Source organism: Lepisosteus oculatus, chromosome 1 (assembly GCF_040954835.1).
Source record: "Lepisosteus oculatus isolate fLepOcu1 chromosome 1, fLepOcu1.hap2, whole genome shotgun sequence".
Classification (NCBI taxonomy): domain Eukaryota; kingdom Metazoa; phylum Chordata; class Actinopteri; order Semionotiformes; family Lepisosteidae; genus Lepisosteus; species Lepisosteus oculatus.
In genome coordinates this window covers 21288288-21309064 of record NC_090696.1, presented here as the reverse complement: position 1 = coordinate 21309064, position 20777 = coordinate 21288288, and the positions used below count along the sequence as shown (strand labels likewise).

The 20777-nt window shown below is 53.4% G+C and overlaps 1 protein-coding gene across 3 annotated transcripts; it reads left to right on the top strand.

Moving 5' to 3' along the window:
* Positions 1 to 1544: 1544 nt before the first annotated feature.
* On the top strand, positions 1545 to 20718 carry os9 (OS9 endoplasmic reticulum lectin). Of its 3 annotated transcripts, none has more exons than XM_069187345.1 (15): positions 1546 to 1758; positions 4147 to 4332; positions 5060 to 5123; positions 5218 to 5294; positions 6656 to 6754; positions 7290 to 7491; positions 7979 to 8149; positions 9082 to 9188; positions 9808 to 9862; positions 11083 to 11174; positions 12586 to 12795; positions 13002 to 13194; positions 14074 to 14241; positions 15623 to 15732; positions 17519 to 20718. In XM_069187345.1, exons 1-15 carry the CDS (start codon positions 1609 to 1611, stop codon positions 17654 to 17656), a joined length of 2022 nt encoding a protein of 673 aa, XP_069043446.1. In that variant the 5' UTR covers positions 1546 to 1608; the 3' UTR covers positions 17657 to 20718. The 3 variants fall into 3 exon arrangements, with proteins under 3 accessions (XP_069043449.1, XP_069043446.1, XP_015199940.1); XM_015344454.2 differs by having other exon boundaries at positions 1547 to 1758; positions 14071 to 14241; XM_069187348.1 differs by lacking the exon at positions 14074 to 14241 and having other exon boundaries at positions 1545 to 1758.
* Positions 20719 to 20777: the final 59 nt, after the last annotated feature.

Genomic DNA, 20777 nt, shown 5'->3' with positions numbered 1-20777 from the left:
ACAGACCCATAGCACACAGACACACATACACACTGACAGACCCATGAGCACACAGACACACACAGACACACGCACCGAAAGATGCGTGTTCACACAAAAAACAGAAAAACAGACACATTACCTTATTCCCACATTCTATATTAAATGAAACATAGTCCATCTAACGGTCAGCCAAGAGATCTAACCTGTTACATACATTTGGGTTATTTTTACACTGTCATTTGTTCTGTCTTTTTTGCTATCTATTGCTCAACAGGGTATGTGGGGTACCAAGCTGCAAAGCTGTTACTCTTATGTTGTGATTATTTTTTCCCCCCTAAAAGCCCACATAGAAACTTCTGAATTATGGCAGGATTGTAAAAGCATTTGCTGACAGAGAGGCAAGACAGAGCACAGCTGCCTCACTGCTCTCAGGCCCTGGGTTCCATTCTGGACTGGAGTTCTCTCATCCGGAGTTTGCATGTTCTCTCTGAGGTCGCATGAGATGGCTAGGAGTGCTCTGTCTTCCACAGTCCAAAGACATTCTGGCTGCGATCTCACAATTTGTCCTTGTATACATGTGTACTTGTGTGCGCCTCATGTTGGACTGGCATCCGGTCCAGGATGTATCCTGCCTTGTGTCCACTGTTTACTGCAAACAGTTACAGTTTACAGGCAGGGTAACAGTTATTCTGGAACAAAAACAGGAAGTCTGTGCTACTGTAGATCAGCAATGCCCCTCCCCATGAAAATAGATATATCCTTATGCCCTCTGCCAATCAGTGCTTGCTACTGTGTTTATACTTATAATGCATTATGGGCCTTATCTTGAGGTCTGTGATTAATCGTCCAATAATTTTATGTGTATTGAAAATGTTTAATTTCTTTATTCTGCAGTGAGAAGAGCTAACTAGCATCCATCCATGTTCTACTGCTTTATCGAATTCAGGATCGTGGGGAACCAGAGCCTGTCTTAGCAAGCAACAGGCGCAAGGCAGGGTACACCCTGGATGGGACACCAGTCCATCTCAGGGCACACACTGGCACATTCACACCAAGGTCAACAGTCCCTGGAGCCACTGTGAGAGGAAACCAGAGCACCTGGCAGAAATCCACATGACCGTGGGGACCATGCAAACTCCCCCACACAGACAACCCCCCTGGAACTGAATCCAGCACTCTGAACTGAACTCAGCAGTAGCTAATTAGTCAATTAATAGTTAACTATGGGGATCAATTAAACAATCAAGAGTTCAGTTGGAACAAAATCCAGAAGACTAGGGTGACTGGGGCCTAGAATGGGATGGAGTGCTATGTCTGTTTTTTAAGATGCAGGTGATTTCACTGGCACTCTGGAGAAACTGATTGGCTGTGATGAAGCTGATTTGGACCAATCAAAATCCCCTTGAAGACAACTTCCACTCTGGGGAGGAGGCAGGAAATGGTCAACTGAGTTGCTCCAATCGGATGACGGAAGCGCCTTGATAGACGGCCGAGAGAACCAATAGCATCGCAGCTCGACGCCTCGTCGGCCAATCAGCTCTCACCATGGCGAAGCAGCACGGCAAAGCTGCGAGGCCGAAAATAAAAACAGGAACTGGGGAGGGCTGGAAACTAGGCGGCAGAAAGATGGCTGCTTCCATGGAGAGGTGGTCCAAAGTCTTGTCCCTTGTGTTTTGGTGGTGTACGTTCTCCGTAGCCGCGTTTTTGAACTTGGAGGAGCTAAGTGAAATGAAATATGGGATCCAGATTCTCCCCGATCCCGTGATTAAGAGACAGGTGGGACGAGCGGTCTTCTACTTACCGTGTCTGACAGCGAGCATTTCATAACAGGGCACTGGACGACACCCCGGTTTGTTCTTTCTGGGTGATTAGAGTTTTATAAGTCGGGTGGCAGGTCGTATCGAAAACTTTAACTCCCGCCCCCCCAGACGCCGTGGAAACGGGCGGTAGGCTGTTGATCCTTCGATGAGCTCTGGACAGAGGTTCGCCCCGGTATCAGGCGTGTAATGACAACGGTGCTGATGGTGTCTTGTTCTGGGAGTTAGTACAGGCATTCGGTTATGGTGGGGGGATTTGGGGTCGACGCACATCACTTTAATCATCTCTGGGATCGCAGCTGCGCGTCCGCTGGCTTTCGTTTCAGTTATGCTAGAAGATCGCTGTTCTCTAAAAGGGGTTTTTAGCCAGCCCAGGTAAGCTGGAGCAGCGGGACTGTCGTTTGCCGTCAGCCAGATTACAACAGCAGTACCCCGCTTGGGGTCTGATCCCACAGCCGTCCCGGTACGAGTCCGGGACTCTGACCGCTGCTGGCCTCATGCTCCCCAGCCCGGCTCGGCCGTCCTGTCAATTGGCTACAACTTGTCATAAGAATTGTCTTGAATTTGATTTCTAAAACGTCTAGTCGGTTTAGCGACGCTTACAGCTGTGACCTTTTTCGCTGAATTGATTACACTTCTGTGCCTTAATTGCTTTCATGAGCCCAGGTGCTGAAGATCACCGATCGCTAGGGTTTCTCGGAGGAGAGGGAATACGGGTCTAAGTGTTGAGTGTATATTCAGTCTGTCCAGATTCTCTATTGGGTGTTCTGCTGATGGGCAGAAATCAGTGCTCACTATTACCTGAAATGTGAATGTTTATGGTTTTTCTTAAAATAAGCCCAGTATTTAAGAAATGTCCATCATTAGGGGCCAGTCCTGGGTCCTGTGCAACCATATGCCTTGAATAGTCAATATAGAACTAAACTAGTGGCTCGTTTCAGCTCCTGCACGCACAGACGTGTTCGTAGCTGCACTATTTTTGGAGACACTTTTAAAACCACGTCGGACTGGCTACTGCAGAAGTCTGCTTGGCTGTGGGTTCAAGTATGATGGTCTGCAACCAGTGGCCAAAATATGAAATCCCCCCCCCACACACCTAGCTTCTTGAGCAGCTGGGACAGGGCATGGTGCATCAGGTTCCCTGTTCCCATCTCGATCCCATCCCATTCTGGCCCTGGGATCCCTCCTTGTCCCTGCAGGCCCCTGCCCCAGTGTTTACTATAGGTTACTCCAAATGTTCGTGATTGGGAGCTTGTAATCAATCCTTCTCCTGAACCCATTAAGGAAGATGAACTTCTTCAGTTTAAGATCCCTGAGAGCCGAAGCTTGTTTAGTTTTGCGCTCCAGATGAACTTGACGCTGCTTACACAGCTCGGCCTGTATGGATGTGATATGAATATAGGCTGGCCGGGGGGTCCCCAAGGAGGCGCTGGAGGTGATGCCGGGGAAAGAGGAGTCTGGTCTCCCCTGCTCAGCCTGCTCCCACTGTGACCTGACCTGATTGCTTCGTCGTTAGTACTTGAGTGATCCACCCATTCCATCCATCTTCCAACGTCTTTATACAATTCAGGGTTTCAAGGGGAGCCGGGACCTATCCCAGCAAGCTACAGGCACAAGATGGGGTGCACCCTGGACAGGACACCAGTCCATCCCGGGACACACACGGTCACGCACAGACAAACACACACTCGCACCAGGACCAGTTTTGCCAGAAGATGATTAACTTGCCGGCATGTCTTGGTCCTGTGGGAGGGAACTCGCATGAACACATGGGGGAGAACATGCAAGCTCCACGCAGGTAGCACTGCAGGAGTCGAACCCAAGGCCCGAGAGCTGAGAGGCGGCAATGCTTACGGCTGTGCCGCCCTGATCCAGCGGTTCTTCCGCGCCCGTAGCCCAGGGGATGGGCTTCACCGACGGAGGCGCCTGCTGGGCAGGTGGCGCACCTGTCAGGCCGGCTCGCCCCTGAGCCCAATGGGAAGACTGGCGCAACTCTCCCTCGTAACTCACAGGCTGTACCCCCCCTGGGGGTCGCCCAGAACCCGGGGGCGAGGTGGTCAGCGCCACAGGGTCACAGCGGTCCCAGGGTCCTGGGTTGGATTGCGGCTCAGGTTGACAGTCTGTATGGAGTTTGCATGGTCCCGCGGTGCGCTGGTTAGGCTTGGTGCTTGCAGGCGAATCTGTGTGTGATTGGACCCCAGTGCCACTAGTACTGGCCAAGGCACAGATGGATCCCTACGGGCCTGCTGGCGGCTGTCCAGGATGTTTGGACCCGGGGGGGGCCGTGTCAGTCTTGTGGGCCTGCTGGCGCTCCGAGCTCAGGCTGTCGCCCCCTCTCCCCGCGCAGGCCAGGTCGGAGGAGGTCATGCTGGTCTCCAACAAGTACAAGCAGCTGTACGAGTGCCGGCTGCCGGCGCAGGCGCTGCGCTTCCAGCAGGACGCGGCCGCGGACTCGGCAGACTCGCAGGCCTACTCGGGCCCCGGCATCGCCGAGCTGCTGAAGCCCATGGACGGCGCCCCCTGCCTGGTGAAGGTACGCCGCGCCACGCCGCGCCACTGGGATTGGTGTAGTGTGGGAGTGGTTGCTAGGGTTACCAAACGGCTGTATCCTCCCGGACCTGTCCTCCTTTTTGCTCCTAAACCCTCCGTCCAGGAGGAGAATTCCATTACCTTAAAACTGGGGATTTTTCCCATCTCTTCCTCCTGATTGTTTGGGAGTGAAATGGTTTGTGGGTTGGTGGTGTGTTGATTTATGATGTTCCAGGACTGGTCTAGTCTTCCCCCCCCAGTTCGGTTCTCCTCCTGAACTGGTGCGATTCTCTCGGCCTCGCCCCCGGCCCAGCGGCGGCGCTGACCGCGGTGTCTTGGTCTGATCCTGATCCGATCTGCACCTTTTCCTCGGTCGCTGTGGAGGTGTATTTAAATCGGAGAACACCAGGTGCTGTCCAATTTGATGACTTCAATAAACCGTTGATTTTTGAGGCTGTGTGATATTTGATTAGGTTTGATCCCACAGCATGCATGCCTCTTTATCGCATGAATACAGCGAGCTGTAATAGATACTGGCACGAATCCCCCCCCCGTGCCTCGGACACAGTCACCCCAAGGATCGTGAGCTCTGCAGCGCTGGGTCGTGTGTGCGGCTGCGGCGGCGATCTGAACCGGACCGCCCCGGAGCTGCTATTCTGCTGCCTGTCCCGTCCCGGCGGGACTGTGACGCGGGCCACCCCCTAATCTGCTCTGGGCTGTTCTGATTGCAGACGAAAGACTGGTGGACCTACGAGTTCTGCTTCGGACAGCACGTCAGGCAGTACCACCTGGAGGGTGAGGGCACGTCGTGTGGTCGGGGGGGGGGGGAGGAGGGATTGTTATCTGTGGTCTGATCCTGTCACTCAGGCCTTTCCTCCCCCCCCTGCAGATTCAGAAATAAAAGGAGACGTGCTCTTCCTGGGATACTACGGGTCAGAGTTCGACTGGAATAACGAAACTGCCAAGGTAGGAGCGAATCGACGTGTTCCTATCGATTTGCGGAACAGCCTTATCTTGCAAATTTCTGGCAAATTGCAGTGGACGTTGGGTCCAGCTTATTCAAACCTGGCAGAAGGTTTTAAATTACTGGCCAGATAGGTTTGTGTCAAATCGGACCACAAGGTGGCAGTATCTTACTTGGTAAAGCTACTGCTTGGTAATGTATTTTTGCTGGTATATTGTACATTTGGGATCTGTAGCGTTTGCTTTATTAATTATATACAGCTGACAGCAGGGTGGTACAGTCGTTAGTATTTCAGGTGGGTAGCTGCGTCAGCATACGTAGGCTGCAAAGGAACAAGTAATAGGTTTATTCCATGCTGAAAAAAAGAAGAAAGAGAACACAACGTTTCGGCCGTGGAGCCTTCTTCAGGTGTCACCTGAAGAAGGCTCCACGGCCGAAACGTTGTGTTCTCTTTCTTCTTTTTTTCAGCATGGAATAAACCTATTACTTGTTCCTTTGCAGTCGTTAGTATGCTGCCTCGCAGCGCTGGGGTCCTCGGTTTAGTTCCTGGGGTGCTGTCTGTGTGGAGGTTGTATGTTCTTCCTGTGTTTATGTGGGTTCGCTCCCATAGTCCAGAGACATGCTGGTGGGTTAATTGGTTTCTGGTAAAATGGCCCTGGTGTGAGTGTGAGTGTGAGTGTGAGTGTGAGTGTGAGTGTGAGTGTGAGTGTGAGTGTGAGTGTGAGTGTGAGTGTGAGTGTGAGTGTGTTTGCCCTGTGATGTAGGGTGTACCCTACCCTGCCTTGCTCTCTGGCTCCCTAGCGACCCTGTGCTGGATAAAGTGGTTAGTAAGAAGAAAATGGATGGATATAAGTTAACATTTATATGTATCGCAAATGCCCTTTTCAGAAATAATATACAGACATGTGGGTCTGATATTCTGTGAAGAGTGATATCATTTTCCAAGCATGTTGTAGAACGTCTTAGTCCAGGCTTGATCAATCTGGGCTCTCCTGATCCCAGTGTTTTCAGATCCAGCTGAGCTCTCGTGTCAACAAACCCAAACTCTGACTCATTTCCCAACTGAGCTGGTTTTGTTTTTGGGTCTGGAACAGAGAGAGCTGTTTATGTGTCGGACCCTCCTCCTGCAGGGGCCTGTGTCTTCTGGGTTTTGATCCAGCCTGAGCAGTCGAACCGTGAGCCTGTCGGCTGCCTTCAGGCCTGGTGAGAAGTGTTAACGATGGTGCGGTTAATTAGGCCAGCTTTTCACTTGGAGCTCAGACGGCCCCATATCCGGAGACCGCCAGGCCTTGGGGCTGTTGGACTCCCCTGCTTGAGTATTGACCCCTCCTCAGCCCCTTGTGTGCTGCGGTTCTGTTTGCAGGCCTCCAAGCAGCACAGGCTGAAGCGCTACCACAGCCAGACCTACGTCAACGGCTCCAAGTGTGACCTCAATGGCAAGCCCAGGGAGACCGAAGTCAGGGTGAGAGACCGCTGCAGTGTCCTGGTTTTGACTTTAACCTTCAGTCTCGCCCAGTTTCGTTAACGTTGTTCTGTACGAGATGTGGGACCCCACTGTGTTGTGGGGGTCAGCACTGCTGCCTCACAGCTGTTGGGTTCTGGGTTCGTTTCTAAAGTTGATAACCCTCTGTTTGGAGTTTGCATGTTCTGTTTACCAAGGGGGGGGTGTGGGGGTCACAAGGGTGCCAGGTGTTGTGAGTTCAAGTCTGAGGCGAGCACTTGCTGTTCTGCCCTTGAGCAAGGTACTTCACTCGGGTTGCCCAAGTTTATTGGCAGATAATGTGGAGGTCAATTAGATCCAAGTCCAGAAGGTTGGGACATGGGGAGCTGGACTCAGAAGGTCTGTCCAATGAGCTCCGGTCCACCCCGTTCCAGGACATCCCTACAACCAGGATCTTAATGGCAGTTTCATAGAGTGAAGGCGCTGGCTGCACTGGCATGGGCTGGGGTGAGACCCTGCTGCCCCAGTGACGCCCCCCTGTCCCGGGCTCCCGCAGTTCCTGTGCGAGGAGGGCTCGGGGGACTACATCGCCCGCGTGGACGAGCCGCAGTCCTGCAGCTACGTGCTGACCGTCCACACCACCCGGACCTGCCACCACCCTTACCTGCGCCCGCCCTCCGCCACCAAGCCCCTGGGCATCACCTGCCAGCCCGCCCTCAGCCCCGAGCAGTACATGGACTACGTGAAGGCCCAAGTCTGTGAGTACGGGCGGGGGAGGAGGACCTGTTCAGGCACCACGGCTGCCCCCGGGCTGCCATGATATCCTCTTCACTCATGAGACCTGAGAAATGTAGACCTTTGTTTTATACAGCAGCTGCATGCATTGTTGTATTGGAGACCTAAACTGAACAATCATTTGGCGACCTAATAATGTTCCTGCCTGTCAGTACTGGTGCACAGCAATGCCAACGGAGCTCTTTTTCTATCAAAGGAAACAGTGCTGGGATACAGGAATACCTCTTACTTTGTTTTGTTTTTATAACAAGCCTCTCTCTCCATCTCTGCTCCCGTCTCTCTCTCTCCCTGCCCCTATCCCCTCCTTCTCTCTGTCTCTGCTCCTGCCCCATCCCTCTGTCTCTGCCTCTATCCCCCCCCTTACTCTCTCTGCTCCTGTCTCTCTCTCTCTCTCTCCCTCCCCCTACCCCTCTCTCTCTGTCTCCTCTCTCTCCCTGCTCCTCTCTGCAGCCGATACCAAGCGCAAGGTGGACGAGATCTCGGAGGAGCTCAGGAACCTGGATGACATCCTGGCGAAGGACGAGGAGGCGGACGGGCAGGAGGCACGGCCGGGGGGTGGCGCCGATCCCCCCGAGGCCGCGGACCAGGCCGGAGAGCCAGAGCTGGACTTCGAACTGGAGGGTTAGGGTCGGGGGGCGGGGGCGGTGATCATGGGCGAGCGTGCTGATCTGAGAGCATGCCATCGAAGGCCGAGAAAGTGTTGGATTCCCTGGGCTGAAAACGCTCAGGTTTCTGGGAAGAAGCCCAGTTTCTTGGATCAGGAGGTGACAGTTCCCCTCTGTCTCTACAGAGCTAAATGTGGCGCCCCCCAGGCTTGGTCGGCCTGCATACCAGGTCTGGTTCCGGGTCCAGTCCATGGGCAGAGTGTTTCTGGTGGTTCTGTGTGGGTGTGTGGTGTTGACGTGTGGAAGAATTCGCATTAACCTTGGGAAATCTGGTGTGGGGTCTATGGATGACTCTGTATCTGAGTTGCCAGCACACTCCCAGGCAGCAGACCAGGGATGGGCAGTCCAGATCCAGCAGGTCGAGTGTCTCTCCAGGTTTTTGTTTCAGCTGAGCCCTTAACAGCCCATTGGGGATGCCCAAGCTCACTCCCTGAAAACTGGCCTTAGTGTGAGTGTGCGTCTGTGTCTTGAGGATATCATCTAGCCTTTTCTTGAAAGAAACCAGGATATCTGCTCCAACATCAAGCCTGGGCAGCTTGCTCCATACCCCCACCACCCTTTGTGTAGAGAAATGCCTCCTGTTCTCAGTTTCATACGTACTTCCCTGCAGCTTCCACTTGCACCCTGAAGTCATTGTTTCGCCGTTGGAGTTGAAGCCTTGATTTGGGCAAACGGTGCCCATACGCTTTTAGGATTTACAGATTTTGTATCCCAAGCATTTGCATCCTTCTCTTTTTCAAGACTAAAGAGCTTCAGTTCCTGTAACCTGTGTGGCTTTGGAGTTGGTTGGAACGGAAAGCCTGCGGGACCTGAGGTTAATACTGCTGCCCCCTGCTGGATGCTCCAGGTCTTCTCCCAGGGTCTAACCTCTGGGTCTGTTTTCACCAGGAGCGGCTGGCGCCGCCGAGGACTCCTCTATCGAAGATCTGGAGGACGCTGAGTTCTGGAACGGCGTAACCAAGCCAAGCCGCGCCACCGTGAGCGACGACAAGCAGGTAACAAATTCACTCCGTCTTCCTCCAGGAGCAGAAATCGGGGAAAGTGCCGAGCTCTGCACTGCAGTTGCGTTCGTGTCTCGTTTTACTAGTTGTGGCATATTGTTGCTGGCATGCAAGATCCCTGTAACTGGGAAAGCCTGATCTCTACTCTTTCAACATTATCAGAGTAGCACGGTGGTGCAGTGGTCAGTATTGCTGCCTTGCTGGGCTGGGGCCCTTAGGTTAAATACCTGGGTTTACAGTCTGTGTGGAGTTTGCATGTTCTCCCCACATTCACATGGGTTTCCTCCCACAGTCCAAAGACATGCTGGTAGGTTAATTGGCTTCTGGGAAGACTGCCCCTGGTGTGAGTGTGTTTGTGTGCCTTGTGATGGACTGGTGTCCTCTCCAGGGGGTTTCCTGAATTTGTGCGAGTTGCTTGTTGGGAGAGACTCCAGCCCCCCAGTGACCCTGTGCTGGATAAAGTTAGAAGCTGGATGGGTGGATTGGTCCGAATGTCACAGTGTTATCTCTAATGATCCGAGTCCTGTAGCCCTTGTTTTTTAGGGGTGCAGTGCTCTAGATGCTTCAGCGAAGTCCGTATCCAAATCATTGTGATCATGCCCTCTCTTCTCAGGCAGGCGCAGACGACACAGACGCTCGGATCCCGGAGGAGGATTTTGTAGAGGAAGGTCAGTAACTTCTTCTGCCTCCTTGTTAAAATTGTGGTTTTGCTTTTTGATTACGATTCAGCTGAGAACTGGCGGCTGTTGTCTGTATCCACTGCAAATTCCCAGTCCTCTGGGATTTTGGTGTCTCTTAACATTATCTCCTGCTGGAGGGAGAGTGGAAGGGATAAATTGTTCCAGGCTCAGCCTTAACTGGAGGAGTTAACAATTCCCGGTTGAAGAGCTGTTTGTCATGTCAGGAGACGGAGAAAGCCTGCTGGATTCCAGACTCTCAGGCCCAGGTTTGGATAACCCTGCTTAATAATGCACAGTTATTCCAGGATCCATGATCTGGAATAGTGTCTGTGGCTGGGATCTGCCGCCCGGCTCCCAGAGAACCACAGGATAATTTCCTGCTGTCGTTTAAGGAGCGATTCATGTATCGGATCTTAATTGGCTCTCCTAAGGGACCTTTCGCTCTCCAGTTGTGTGACGTTACATTATAAAATTTAGTAGTGCTGGTGGCGTATGAGGAATGTGTTGGGTCCAAATCTTTAACTCTGCTGCATTTTCGATCCTGAATTTTGTTAGTTTGTGATAATGTGAGAATGACACCACAAACAAGTCAGAATCCGATGAATAAAATAAAAATAATACAAATATTCTCCCCCCTGCAGAACCGGGGCTATGAGCTTTCTGTCTGCTGACACTTTCGAAGCATTAAATTTGTTTTAAGTCGCAGATCCTGTTTGAGAGGTATATTGGGTAATTACTTCTGCCATGCACTGTGAGTGAGATTGTAAAATGTATCCAAAATTATTTGCATTCTACAGATATTTGTAACTTTCTCTTTAATTATACAAATTTAGAGGATTAAGTAGATAAGGGGGTGTGTGCAGTTGATCTCGCCACTTGTTAAGTGTTGTTGAGAACTTATAAACGAGCCTAGTCAGTTCTTTTCTCTGTACGAAGTCCTGAGTGGCTCAGTTGGCAGACGTGCCAGTGCCCAGGCTGGGCAGCGCCCTGTGACCCAGTGTGAGCCGCCCGTGTCTGGTAGCACATGGTGGGCAGAGCGCCTCCTACAGGGCGGGGGGGTGGGGAAGAGACCCTGACCGGCGGGTGCCCCGTGTCTGGCGTCCCAGTGCTGGCAGGGCGGTCAGAGAGAGGCACGGCTGTCTCCACCCCGGGGTCACCCTGCTCCAACGCAGGGGAGCCCAGCCCTTAAAGATCCTCCTGTCTGGCAGGCGCTGGGGCCGAGAATTTCAACTTCAAGATCATCACCGACTCCTCCGACCTGATGAAGTTCATCGCCCACCTCAAAGAGAGCAGCAGGAAGGTGAGCAGCACAGCTGGGCCCAGCCCGGCCCGGTCCGATGACCAACGCTTTAGAAAAGGATTGTGGGGGTGGGTGGGAGCAGTGGAATTGTTGGTGATTGCTGATGCCTGCGTGTCTGTCCGACTCGAGAGGCACTGCTCTTCAAAGTCTTGGACAGAAAGTGTCCTTCCACACAGCTTTCCGCTGTTCTCTATTGGAGTCTTCCTCCTCCTCCCTGCAGAAACACAGGTCAGTCCTGTGCGTTTCAGTCCAGCGGCTGATCCCGACGCCCCTGTGCTCTGTTGTGTGAAAAGTGTCCTTTCAGCTCTGTGGTGGGAGACGAGAGCTCCTGCTGACTGACCGGAAGCCCTGGACCACACCAGGCCAGCATGATGACTGGTACCCAGGGGCTCCTGGTCACTCATTGCGAGCTGCTCTCCACATCCCCACAGAGCCCTGCCTGCTGGCTGCTCGTGTCCAGCCGAGCCCGAGCTGCCGGGAGGGTGTTTGAGGAGACGCTGGTCAGTGAGACCTAGGCAGCGAGGTGGCACAGCAGTCAGCGTTGTTGCCTCACAGCGCTGAGGCTTCGGGTTCAATTCCGAACCTGGGGTGCTGTCCGTGTGGAGCTTGTATGAGGACAGTTCAGGCACCAGTGGAGGCTTGGAGAGAATTCTTGATGCCTGTAGCACACTTGTACTGCGACAGGATTGAGGAGTATTGGTGATATTTTTGTCTTTCTACTGTTTGGCAGCCTGTATTGCCATTCTGGTCTCTTTATTTTCCTGTGTACAGGAGGGGATGCCCTTCAGCTCCCTGGACCAGTTGGTGAGCTGGAGAGTGGCTTGAGCTCTTTTTTGCAGAAGCCCTTCAGAGTCTTTATTATCTTGGAGGCCAAGATATTAAGAACCCTCACCTAGTAGCAGCTTACAGCACCCGTTAGGACAGGGCGTGGCTTGATGGATTCCTCAGGGATCTGAAGTTTCCGGCGCATAATCCCATCCCATTCCTGCAGCAGGATAGCCTTCAGCTGGGGTTGTGAGGAGGGTGGTGGTGTGTGAGAACTGAACTGGACAGGTCTACTGGTTTCCAGCACGAGTGAGGTCTGGGGATTGTTCTGGCCAGGGAAGGTGCTGGGAGCCGGTTTCCTTCTCTTCCAGCCCAACCCCCCCCCACACACATACACACACTGCCCCCTACTGGAGGGGTCTGTTTATTAGACTGCAAAGTTTCTAATATTTTGGCCAGCCAGTGCAGCGGTGAGTTTTGTAAGCTGAGCTTCAGAATGTGAGAACGGCAGTAATACTGCTGGGCTTGTGCTGTTCTGGATGATGGCGTGACCCGTGAGAGCCCAGGGGTGCGAGGAAACCCGGCGCCACGGATCTCGGCCAGCTCTCTTTCCGGTGTAAATCCAGCGGCCTCGTTCCCTGCGCAGGCCTCCGCTGCCGTCGCCGAGGAGGGAGCGAGGGCGGAGCAGGGCGCCCGTCCCGCGGGCGCGGAGGCACAGAGGCGGGAGGAGGAGGACGAGGACGAGCAGCTCCTGCAGGAGTTCGAGGAGGAGATGGCCGACCTCTCCCTGCCCTCCTCCAGGATCGGGGAGGTCAAGCAGGAGATGCAGAAGGCGTTTGACAACATCATAGACGAGGTGTGGCACGTATTGGGGGGGGGGGGGGGGGACAGTGCCAGCCTTTAGCATGGCACCCCCATTGGCTTGACAGACGCATGCCAATTTTGGGGACAAAATGTGCGTAAGAACCTGTGTTTTAGGGGAGCCCCTGGCCCTGGGTACAGCTGTGGGGGAGCCCTGCATTCACACGCGCTGCTGCTGCTGCTGCTTTCTGTCCTGGCCAGGCTGAGCAGGAGCTGCAGGCGGAGGGTCTCAAGGGGGAGTTCGACCACGGCCAGGCCACCAAGACCCTGGAGACCACGCTGGACAAGCTGCTGGACCGGCTGGAGGACAAGGAGGGGCAGGAGCCGGGGGCAGGGGAGGCCGCCGGTGCTGACCGAGCCCGGGGCGACCCCAGCCTGGCACCCCGACAGCCAGGTGAGGAGGCTGCGCCAGGAGAGAGAGCGCGGAGGGGGTGGGGGGGATGGCGCCCAGACTGGGAGCAGATCTCGGATTTGTGGTCCAGGGCTCACATTCCTGAACTCCGGGCCCAAAGGCAGGATTTCCCCCGGTAGCTTTTATCCGTCCTCGCTCATCGAGTACATTTAGACCTGGGGTAAATAGAAATGTTATGTGAAGAAGCCCAGCATGGTGAGTTTGTGGGTTTCCTCCCGCAGTCCAAACACCTGCTGGTAGATGAGTTGGTTTCTGGGGGAATCGCCCCCCGAGTGAGCCTGTTTGAGAGTCTGTCCCGAGATGGACTGGCGTCCTGTCCAGGGAGTATCCTGCCTTGTGTCCGTTGCTTGCTGGGATAGACTCTGGCTCCCCTGTGACCCTGAACTGGATAAAGTGGACAGTAAACTGATAAAATGGTAAATAACCAGACACTTCAAGTGGTCAGAAATGTTCTGGCTACCTCCTTCCATGTTATTTCCACATGCTTCAGAATTTGCGACCGGCCCTCCGTGACGTGTTTCCCCGGGCCAGACGTGTGCAGGTGCTCACGTGCCCTGTGGGCCCCGTGATTTTTTTTTGTTTAGTCTGTTTTGTGTCTGCAGGTCACCATCGTTCCATCCCCATCTCCATCTCGCCCTCCCCCCTCCACAGCCGGGACACGGGGATGAGACACGAGGCCGTGAGATTAAAAGCCCTCTTATTCCGCCCGAAAGGGGAAGGGGGGGGGGGCGCTCTTCAGTGTCGAAGGGCCGCCCGCCCAGCCTCTGGGGGTGGAGGAGAGGGCTGTCCGTCTCTCGGCCTGCCTGCCTGCCTGCTGCTCACTGTGTAAATGGCATCCTCTTGTCTTGTCTGTCGCAGCAGAGGGAGCTGCCGACGACCAGGTTCAGATCAGAGTTACTAAGTTTAAGCCGGGCAGCAGCCCCGAGAGGCAGTTGAAGGTGCAGGAGTTGGCAGATGGAGATCCCCAGATGCAGCAGATTAAAGACGTGGTTAAGGAACAGCTAGAGAAGGCCGGACTGAAAGCAGAAGGTAGGGGCGGGGCAGGTGTCGAGGGGGCGGGGCGGGGGCGACGCTCGAGAGGGCTGGTGGCCGGGTGTGTCCTCTCTCTCTCTAACCTTCCTCGGTGGCGGGAAAAAGATTACAGACCAACGGAGACCATCTGGCCCTGTCTGATCGTTAATAGCTGATTGACGCGTGAATCTCATCCTGTTGCTTCTAGAAGGAAACCGGGGTTTTGGCTTCGACAGCAAGGTTGGGTGGTTTGTTCCACACTCCCATCACTCTTTGTGTAAAGAAGTCTGTCTTTCTCCCTGTTCTTGCCTCGATTATAAAGGAGGGTTGGGATCACTTTACACCATGGATACCCAGATCTGCTCCTGCAGGGCACATATGGTGTTTAAATCGGCAGTAGCGCCAGATCTCAGGAGGTGGAGAGGGTTAGGCGAGATCAGCTCAGTAAGAGCTTCCCATACACAGCAGTTCAATCCATTTCTGGATTTCCCAGCTGCTGGGCTCCTCTATAAGCTTTAAGGTCCTCCTGTGGCATTGTTGACTCTTTCACAGGCAGGCGTTGGAAGTTAATAACTGCAGCTTTGATGGTGGGGACAGAGGTGTGCTGGTGGTAGATCCTGGACTGGTGGAGAGGCTGGATGGGACTACAGCGCACTGAAGAAAAACAATTCAAATCCTGTAGAAAATGATCCCCAATATGGAAATTTACATGCAAAAAGGGACCGCAAAGATACCAGCCTTGGAGCTCAGCCCAGACCCTACCTGCCCTGACTGCTCGTCCTCGTTCTCCGAGAGACCCGGTACAGAAAGGAAGCTTGTGTGCTATGGGCTTGCAGGGAAGGGTGGTGGTATTTTGAACAGAAGTAACAGATTCTCAAGAGCAGCCACCAGGAGTCTGGCCCCCGTCACTCTGATCCTAAGCTGCCCGGTCACGCGGGAGACCGCAGGATCGGCAGGTCGTACGTGAGCAGATCTGTTTGTTTACTTTGAAGCAGACTTTGAAGGTAAACGCCTTAGTTGCCTTTGTTTGACAAGTGGTTTTCTACCCATGGGTCCTCGTGTAGAGCAGATCTGTCTTTGGTCTTTTCATTCAGTTTTCCTTTTGCCCCCTTTTTTGTACGCTCTTCACACGTTTTAGACTCGGAGTGCAGGGTAAAACAAACGTGTCCCCCGGGCGTGACTGACCCCTCCTGCCATGAGCCATTTCCATATTCATGTACTGCTGCACCGGCCTCGGGGCAGACATCCAGGCTGAGAAGCAAGATGGGAGCACCGCCCGGCTGGGGCAGTGGGGCGCCCCCTCTCCTCTCTCCTGCTGGGACGGCTCCCCGCACTTTCGAGGGGCTCTGAAAGCAGCCCGCGGGGGGATCGGCCTCTGTGACGCGTGGCTCTCTTGCAGGCAAGATCGAGGTGAAGATCCTGACGCGGAGGAGCGTGGAGGAGGAGGGCGACCAGTGGCTGACGGAGGAGGACACCAAGTCCTTCCGCGAGCTTCTCATCAACCTGCTGGTGAGGGGCCGCGCCTCCTCGCCTCGCGCCTCAGCGCGTGCGGCTGAGCTGCCCGAGGCCCGGGCCTAGGCGCCCTGCGGGAAAGACTGGGGCTGCCGTGGCCAGGCCTCTCTCGGCTCCCTGGCGACACGCTGGGCGGGCCTGCTTGCTTGTGTGACATCAGGGTGAGGGCTCGGGCCTGTCCCATCAGGCACTGCGGGGTTTGCCGCCTCTCAGTTGTCCGTTTCTGCGCACCTGTGACGGGTTAATCTCCCCAACAGGTTCGTCTTCGCTACAGCAGCAGCGTTGTGCAGTGGGCAGGGTTCTGGACTCTTAACTGGAAGGTTGTGGGTTCGAATCCCAAGTGAGGCGCTGCTGTTACCCCCCTGGAGCAAAGTGCAAGTGAATCGAATTGAATGTTCTCTGTGGTGCTAGTTCCAATTTGAGGGCGCGTGCCAAAAAGTGACTGGCCACTCCCTAGTTCAGAAGAAAAAGCCATGAAATCTCAGCTTTGAAGCCGAGCGTTTGTGTGGCACAACACCAATCTCAAAAAGGAGCAGGCTCAAGCACCACCACTCTTCTGTCGCATACAGGGCCTGACGCACAGTGATGCTTTACACCAGTGGTACGGGTGTAGAGGGAGAACCAGGAAGTTCACTGTCTCTGCTGATCCCACAGAGCTGTGAGCACAGACCCTCACGCCTGCTGCTGAGTGATTAAGACTACGTGGCCACCTAACCACTGCAATGTTGTTTTTTTTATCTGGGAAACTGCCCAGAGGGTTGATTTAGGATAAGGGCTTTTCTAAAATGAGCCGGGAGGTTGATGGGAAGCCTGCTGCCAGATGGAAACTGGGTGTAGGTGATAAGAAGTAAGTCCTGCCTGATTCAGTGGGAAAGACACCTGCCTGGGTATATTATTTTTGATATAGGAGAGGTGCGTCAATAATTCTTTCTTTCCTATCCCTTTAGCATATACTGTTAATGTTTCTAAAACAAACAATTACACCCTCCTTTGCACAGGCTCTAAAGTCATCCTTGTGTGTGCCTTGTACATACACCTGCAGCCTGGGGGCGGGGTCTTCTTCAGCTAACCACTTACCCACAGCCAGGATCACTTTTATATTTATTTTCTAAAAGAGGTTTCCAAATGTCTATGCTCCTCTGAACAATTGGCAACAAAGCTAACTTTGCTTTAGTTGGCTGGTGCTTTTTTTTTCTGCCGTGTGTGGTGGCCTTTTAAAATTGTGGAGGGGGGGAGGGATATTTTTTTTCTCACATATATTACAAAAGTCATACTTTGTTCAGTTTCTTAGAAATTTGTCTTGCAGTGAAGCAGCTCTGTTTCATACACAAAAAAACGTACAAAACGTAGAAATGGTACAAGTAAACGTAAAAATAGAACTACACTTCCCACCACTCCTACAGGAGTCCGCACAACTACACAACAACCCTGTGAATTTATTACCCCCCCACCCCCAACAATTGCACATATTGTGTAAATATATGGGCGCTTAGTGCGTCTGTGTGCCCTGGGATGGGCTGGCGTCTTGGCCAGGGTGCAGCCTGCCTTGTGCCTCTTGCATGCTGGGATAGGGATCTGAAGGCTTGCTTCATTATGGCACAAAGAGACTCACGTTCTCCGTTCACGCAGGAAGGGGCCCTTGTTGGTTTTTGTATTCGTTGACGAGGCGACGTTCTGCAGTCGGTAAAACCCGGACCGCCTCGCGCTGCTCTGCAGCCGGAGCCCTGCCGCCTTGCTGTGCCGGCCGAGCTCCGCCCACGCCTCCCCTCTATTTCCTCCGCAGACCGGCGGCACGGAGGAGGTGTACAGAGAGCAGAAGAGGCAGGAGGAGCTGGAGAACAACTACAGGTTCGTGTGGGGAGAGAAGCAGGAGGAGGCGCCGGCGGCAGGCAACACCGATTCGGACGACCTGGACTTCTGAGGGCCGGGCCCCGGCTTGGACCCTGGGCAGGGGGGTGGCGGATGAGGGGCAGAATGGGCTCTTGCTCAAGAGGGTTGCCGATCTGAAGGCACGACCGCGCCGAGCCCGCCTGGAGTGGGCACGCAGCAGCTCTGAACCCCACGCGCGTGTCCCCCTCCTGCAGGAACCGCGGTTTTGTTTTTATACCTTAGTTCCCCAATTCGGAGCCTCAGTGGCTTCTCCGTAGAGCAGGGACAGGTGGCTCTGGTCCTGGAGGGCTGGTGTGTCTGCAGGTTTTCATTCCAGCTCAGCTCCTTGTAATCTTAATTATCAGCTGATCGGCTTTAACATGGGACCAATTTAGGAGCTACTCCCAGCTCTTCAGAGGCTGGTGCTTGGAAGACACCTAGAAAACCCGCAGACACCCTGACCCCCCCCCAGGACCAGGACTGGCCACCCTGCAGACACACTGACCCCCCCAGGACCAGGACTGGACACCCTGTAGACACACTGACCCCCCCGGACCAGGACTGGACACCCTGCAGACACACTGACCCCCCCAGGACCAGGACTGGACACCCTGCAGACACACTGACCCCCCCAGGACCAGGACTGGACACCCTGCAGACACACTGACCCACTCCAGTACTGGGGCAGGCCTGGACTGGACACCAGCAATAGACTCTTGAAGACATCTTTGTGAAGAATTATTTTTTTCTTTGCTGGAGAGGTTACCACATTCCCTACGTTTGTGTCAGATGTTGGAATGTTCTAGCCTTTCTTTTTCCTGCTGTTTCTCAGTGATGGGGATCTATTTGCCATGGAGTCCGTTGCAGCTTGTAACTTGGCCTGTGCCTAATTTTTCTCTCTCCTGGCGGTTGTGTGCGCGGATTGGGGGATCTGCGCACGCAGAGGTGAGTGGATCCCCACCCGCACCACTCATCCTTTAGAGGGGTGAGGTCAAGTGGCGGCTGTTTCCTCTGAAGCGATGCCGGGTGCGAGCCTGCCTGCTGAAAAGCAGCCAGGACGCATGGGCTGTGCCGTTAAGGGATTAGAGCCCAACTTGGAGCAATGCAGGGACCACAAACTGAGCTCTGGGGAGAAGCAATGTCCTTGGCGAAGAGGGAAGGAGCTCCTTTTAATCTTAGTCACCTGCTGATGAATGAACTGCAGCCTTGCCCGGTCCCCTGCCTGGCTCGCTTTGTGGAATTAGAGCCGCCCCTCTCCTGTTCCTGTGGGTCTGATGGCACAGTGTTGCCCCCGTCTGCACACATCGCTTTGTGTGTGATGCTCGTGACAGACCTGTAAAGAGAATGCTCTCTCTACGCCTGGATGTCCCGAATTGCCTTGGCGGTGGTCTCCTGCGAGGGTTGGGTGCTGGGCTACAGGGAAACTTTTCTCACCCTAAGGAGGTGTCCCAGTTTGTGTTCTGCAGGGGTAGATACATTGACGAAGGAGCTGCTGCCTTTTGGAGCCATTTGTGTGTGTGTGTGCCTATACTACCATGCTAAACCATTCGAGAATACGGGACTCGCTCATCCATTCACCTCCAGCAGTGATTACAGCAGTGTGCACCTATATTGGTTACACTAGATGCTCACTGATGTCCCTGGAGATACAGGATCATGCAAACTGGCCAATCTCCCTGCTCTGGGTGAGACCTGCGTCTGGTGTTTCTTCTGCATCCTGTGTCTTTGCTAGCTCTGTCATCGCTCCTTGTGAGCCCAAGGGTGTGAGCTATCGCACCCTGGTGAGGGTTCCTTGTGAGCCCTCTTGTCTTGTAAGGTTGTCTGAATTGACCTGTTCCCTATGTTTTTTGTTACCTTTACCAGTGCACCAGAGTCATGTCCACAAGCAATCATTCCCTTTATGAGTCGTCCCCCCCCCCCCATACAGCACAGTGGAGGGATAAGGCCTGGTCTGCTACTACCTTACAGTCCTTGGGGACTCCACAGAACAGAGGAGTGGGGAATATTTTAGGGCTGTGTATAATCCACATTACTAACTGTTTCCCAGTCACTGAAATACAAGATGGGGAAGGGGTGGCAATGATTGTCAAAAGCAGTTTTTGCAACTCTCAAAATAAGATGCACTCCACAACTTAAACCACTCTGCACCTTGTGGGCCCGGTGAGGAGTATTTCTCCCTCACACTGCTAGGGCCCGGGGTCCAGTTTCTGGGGTGCCACCTGGGTGGAGTTTGCATGTCCTCCCTGTGGTTGCACTGGTTTCCTCCCACAGGCCAGAGCCATGCTGGTGGGGTAATTGGCTCCAGTGAAAACTGGCCCTGCTGTGAGTGTGTGTGCACTATGTGATGGATTGGTGTCCCAGCCAGTGTACGGTATCTGACCTTGCACGCATTGCTTGCTGGGATAGGATCCAGCTCCTCCACGACCTGAAATGGATAGCGTATGTAATTGTATAGTGGTGTTACCGCTATAAAGCGGTCATTAAACAACGTGCTCCAACAGGCTTCAGTATGCTGTTACACCATTAATGCTGCCGGTGACGACACGGGCAGACCAGACTTCTCCCTTCTCAAATCTTCTGAAAGGCAACTGAATCCCGTAAAAACATAAATAAAAAATACATGAATTAGCAGCCCTGATAAGCCATACAACTCACAAATGAATGATATTTTTTTTCTGTATCCGCCGTTTCATATGGTTTCCGAAAGCCCCGGTTTAACGACCGATTTGTGGTTTATTTAAAAGCCGAAATTTGTAAAATTTTAAACAACCCGTTCGTTTCTAGCCCTGTGAAACGGAGTACCGTACAGGCCGTATTGCACTAGATCACAGGATCCTGATCTAAAACCTTTCCAGCCGTTCTGAATCTCAGCTTTCCTGAGACGTGTACATACAACTCCCTGCTCCTTTTTGCGCTACTTGGACATTTCAGAAAAAGGGCTTTTCTCTTTTTTTCTTGTACAATATGTGAATAATAGAAGCCGTGTTCTAATTAATTGTATATAATTTTGCGGGGTGGGGTGGTAATGTGTACAGGGACATGTTTTGATGTGTGCGCAGCTCTTTTTTTGTGCGTGTGTGTGGAGGGGTAGTTTATTAAAATAGCTAAAACCCACTCTCTTGTCCTCTCGGTCTCTCTCCCTGCTGTTAGCAGCCTGGTTAAACTGTCTGGCT

Coding starts and splice junctions, on each gene's coding strand:
- os9 (XM_015344454.2), top strand. CDS start 1,609: ATGGCTGCTTCCATGGAGAGGTGGTCCAAAGTCTTGTCCCTTGTGTTT. Junction 1,759..4,146: donor ATCCCGTGATTAAGAGACAG/GTGGGACGAGCG, acceptor CTCCCCGCGCAG/GCCAGGTCGGAGGAGGTCAT. Junction 5,124..5,217: donor CAGGCAGTACCACCTGGAGG/GTGAGGGCACGT, acceptor CCCCCCCTGCAG/ATTCAGAAATAAAAGGAGAC.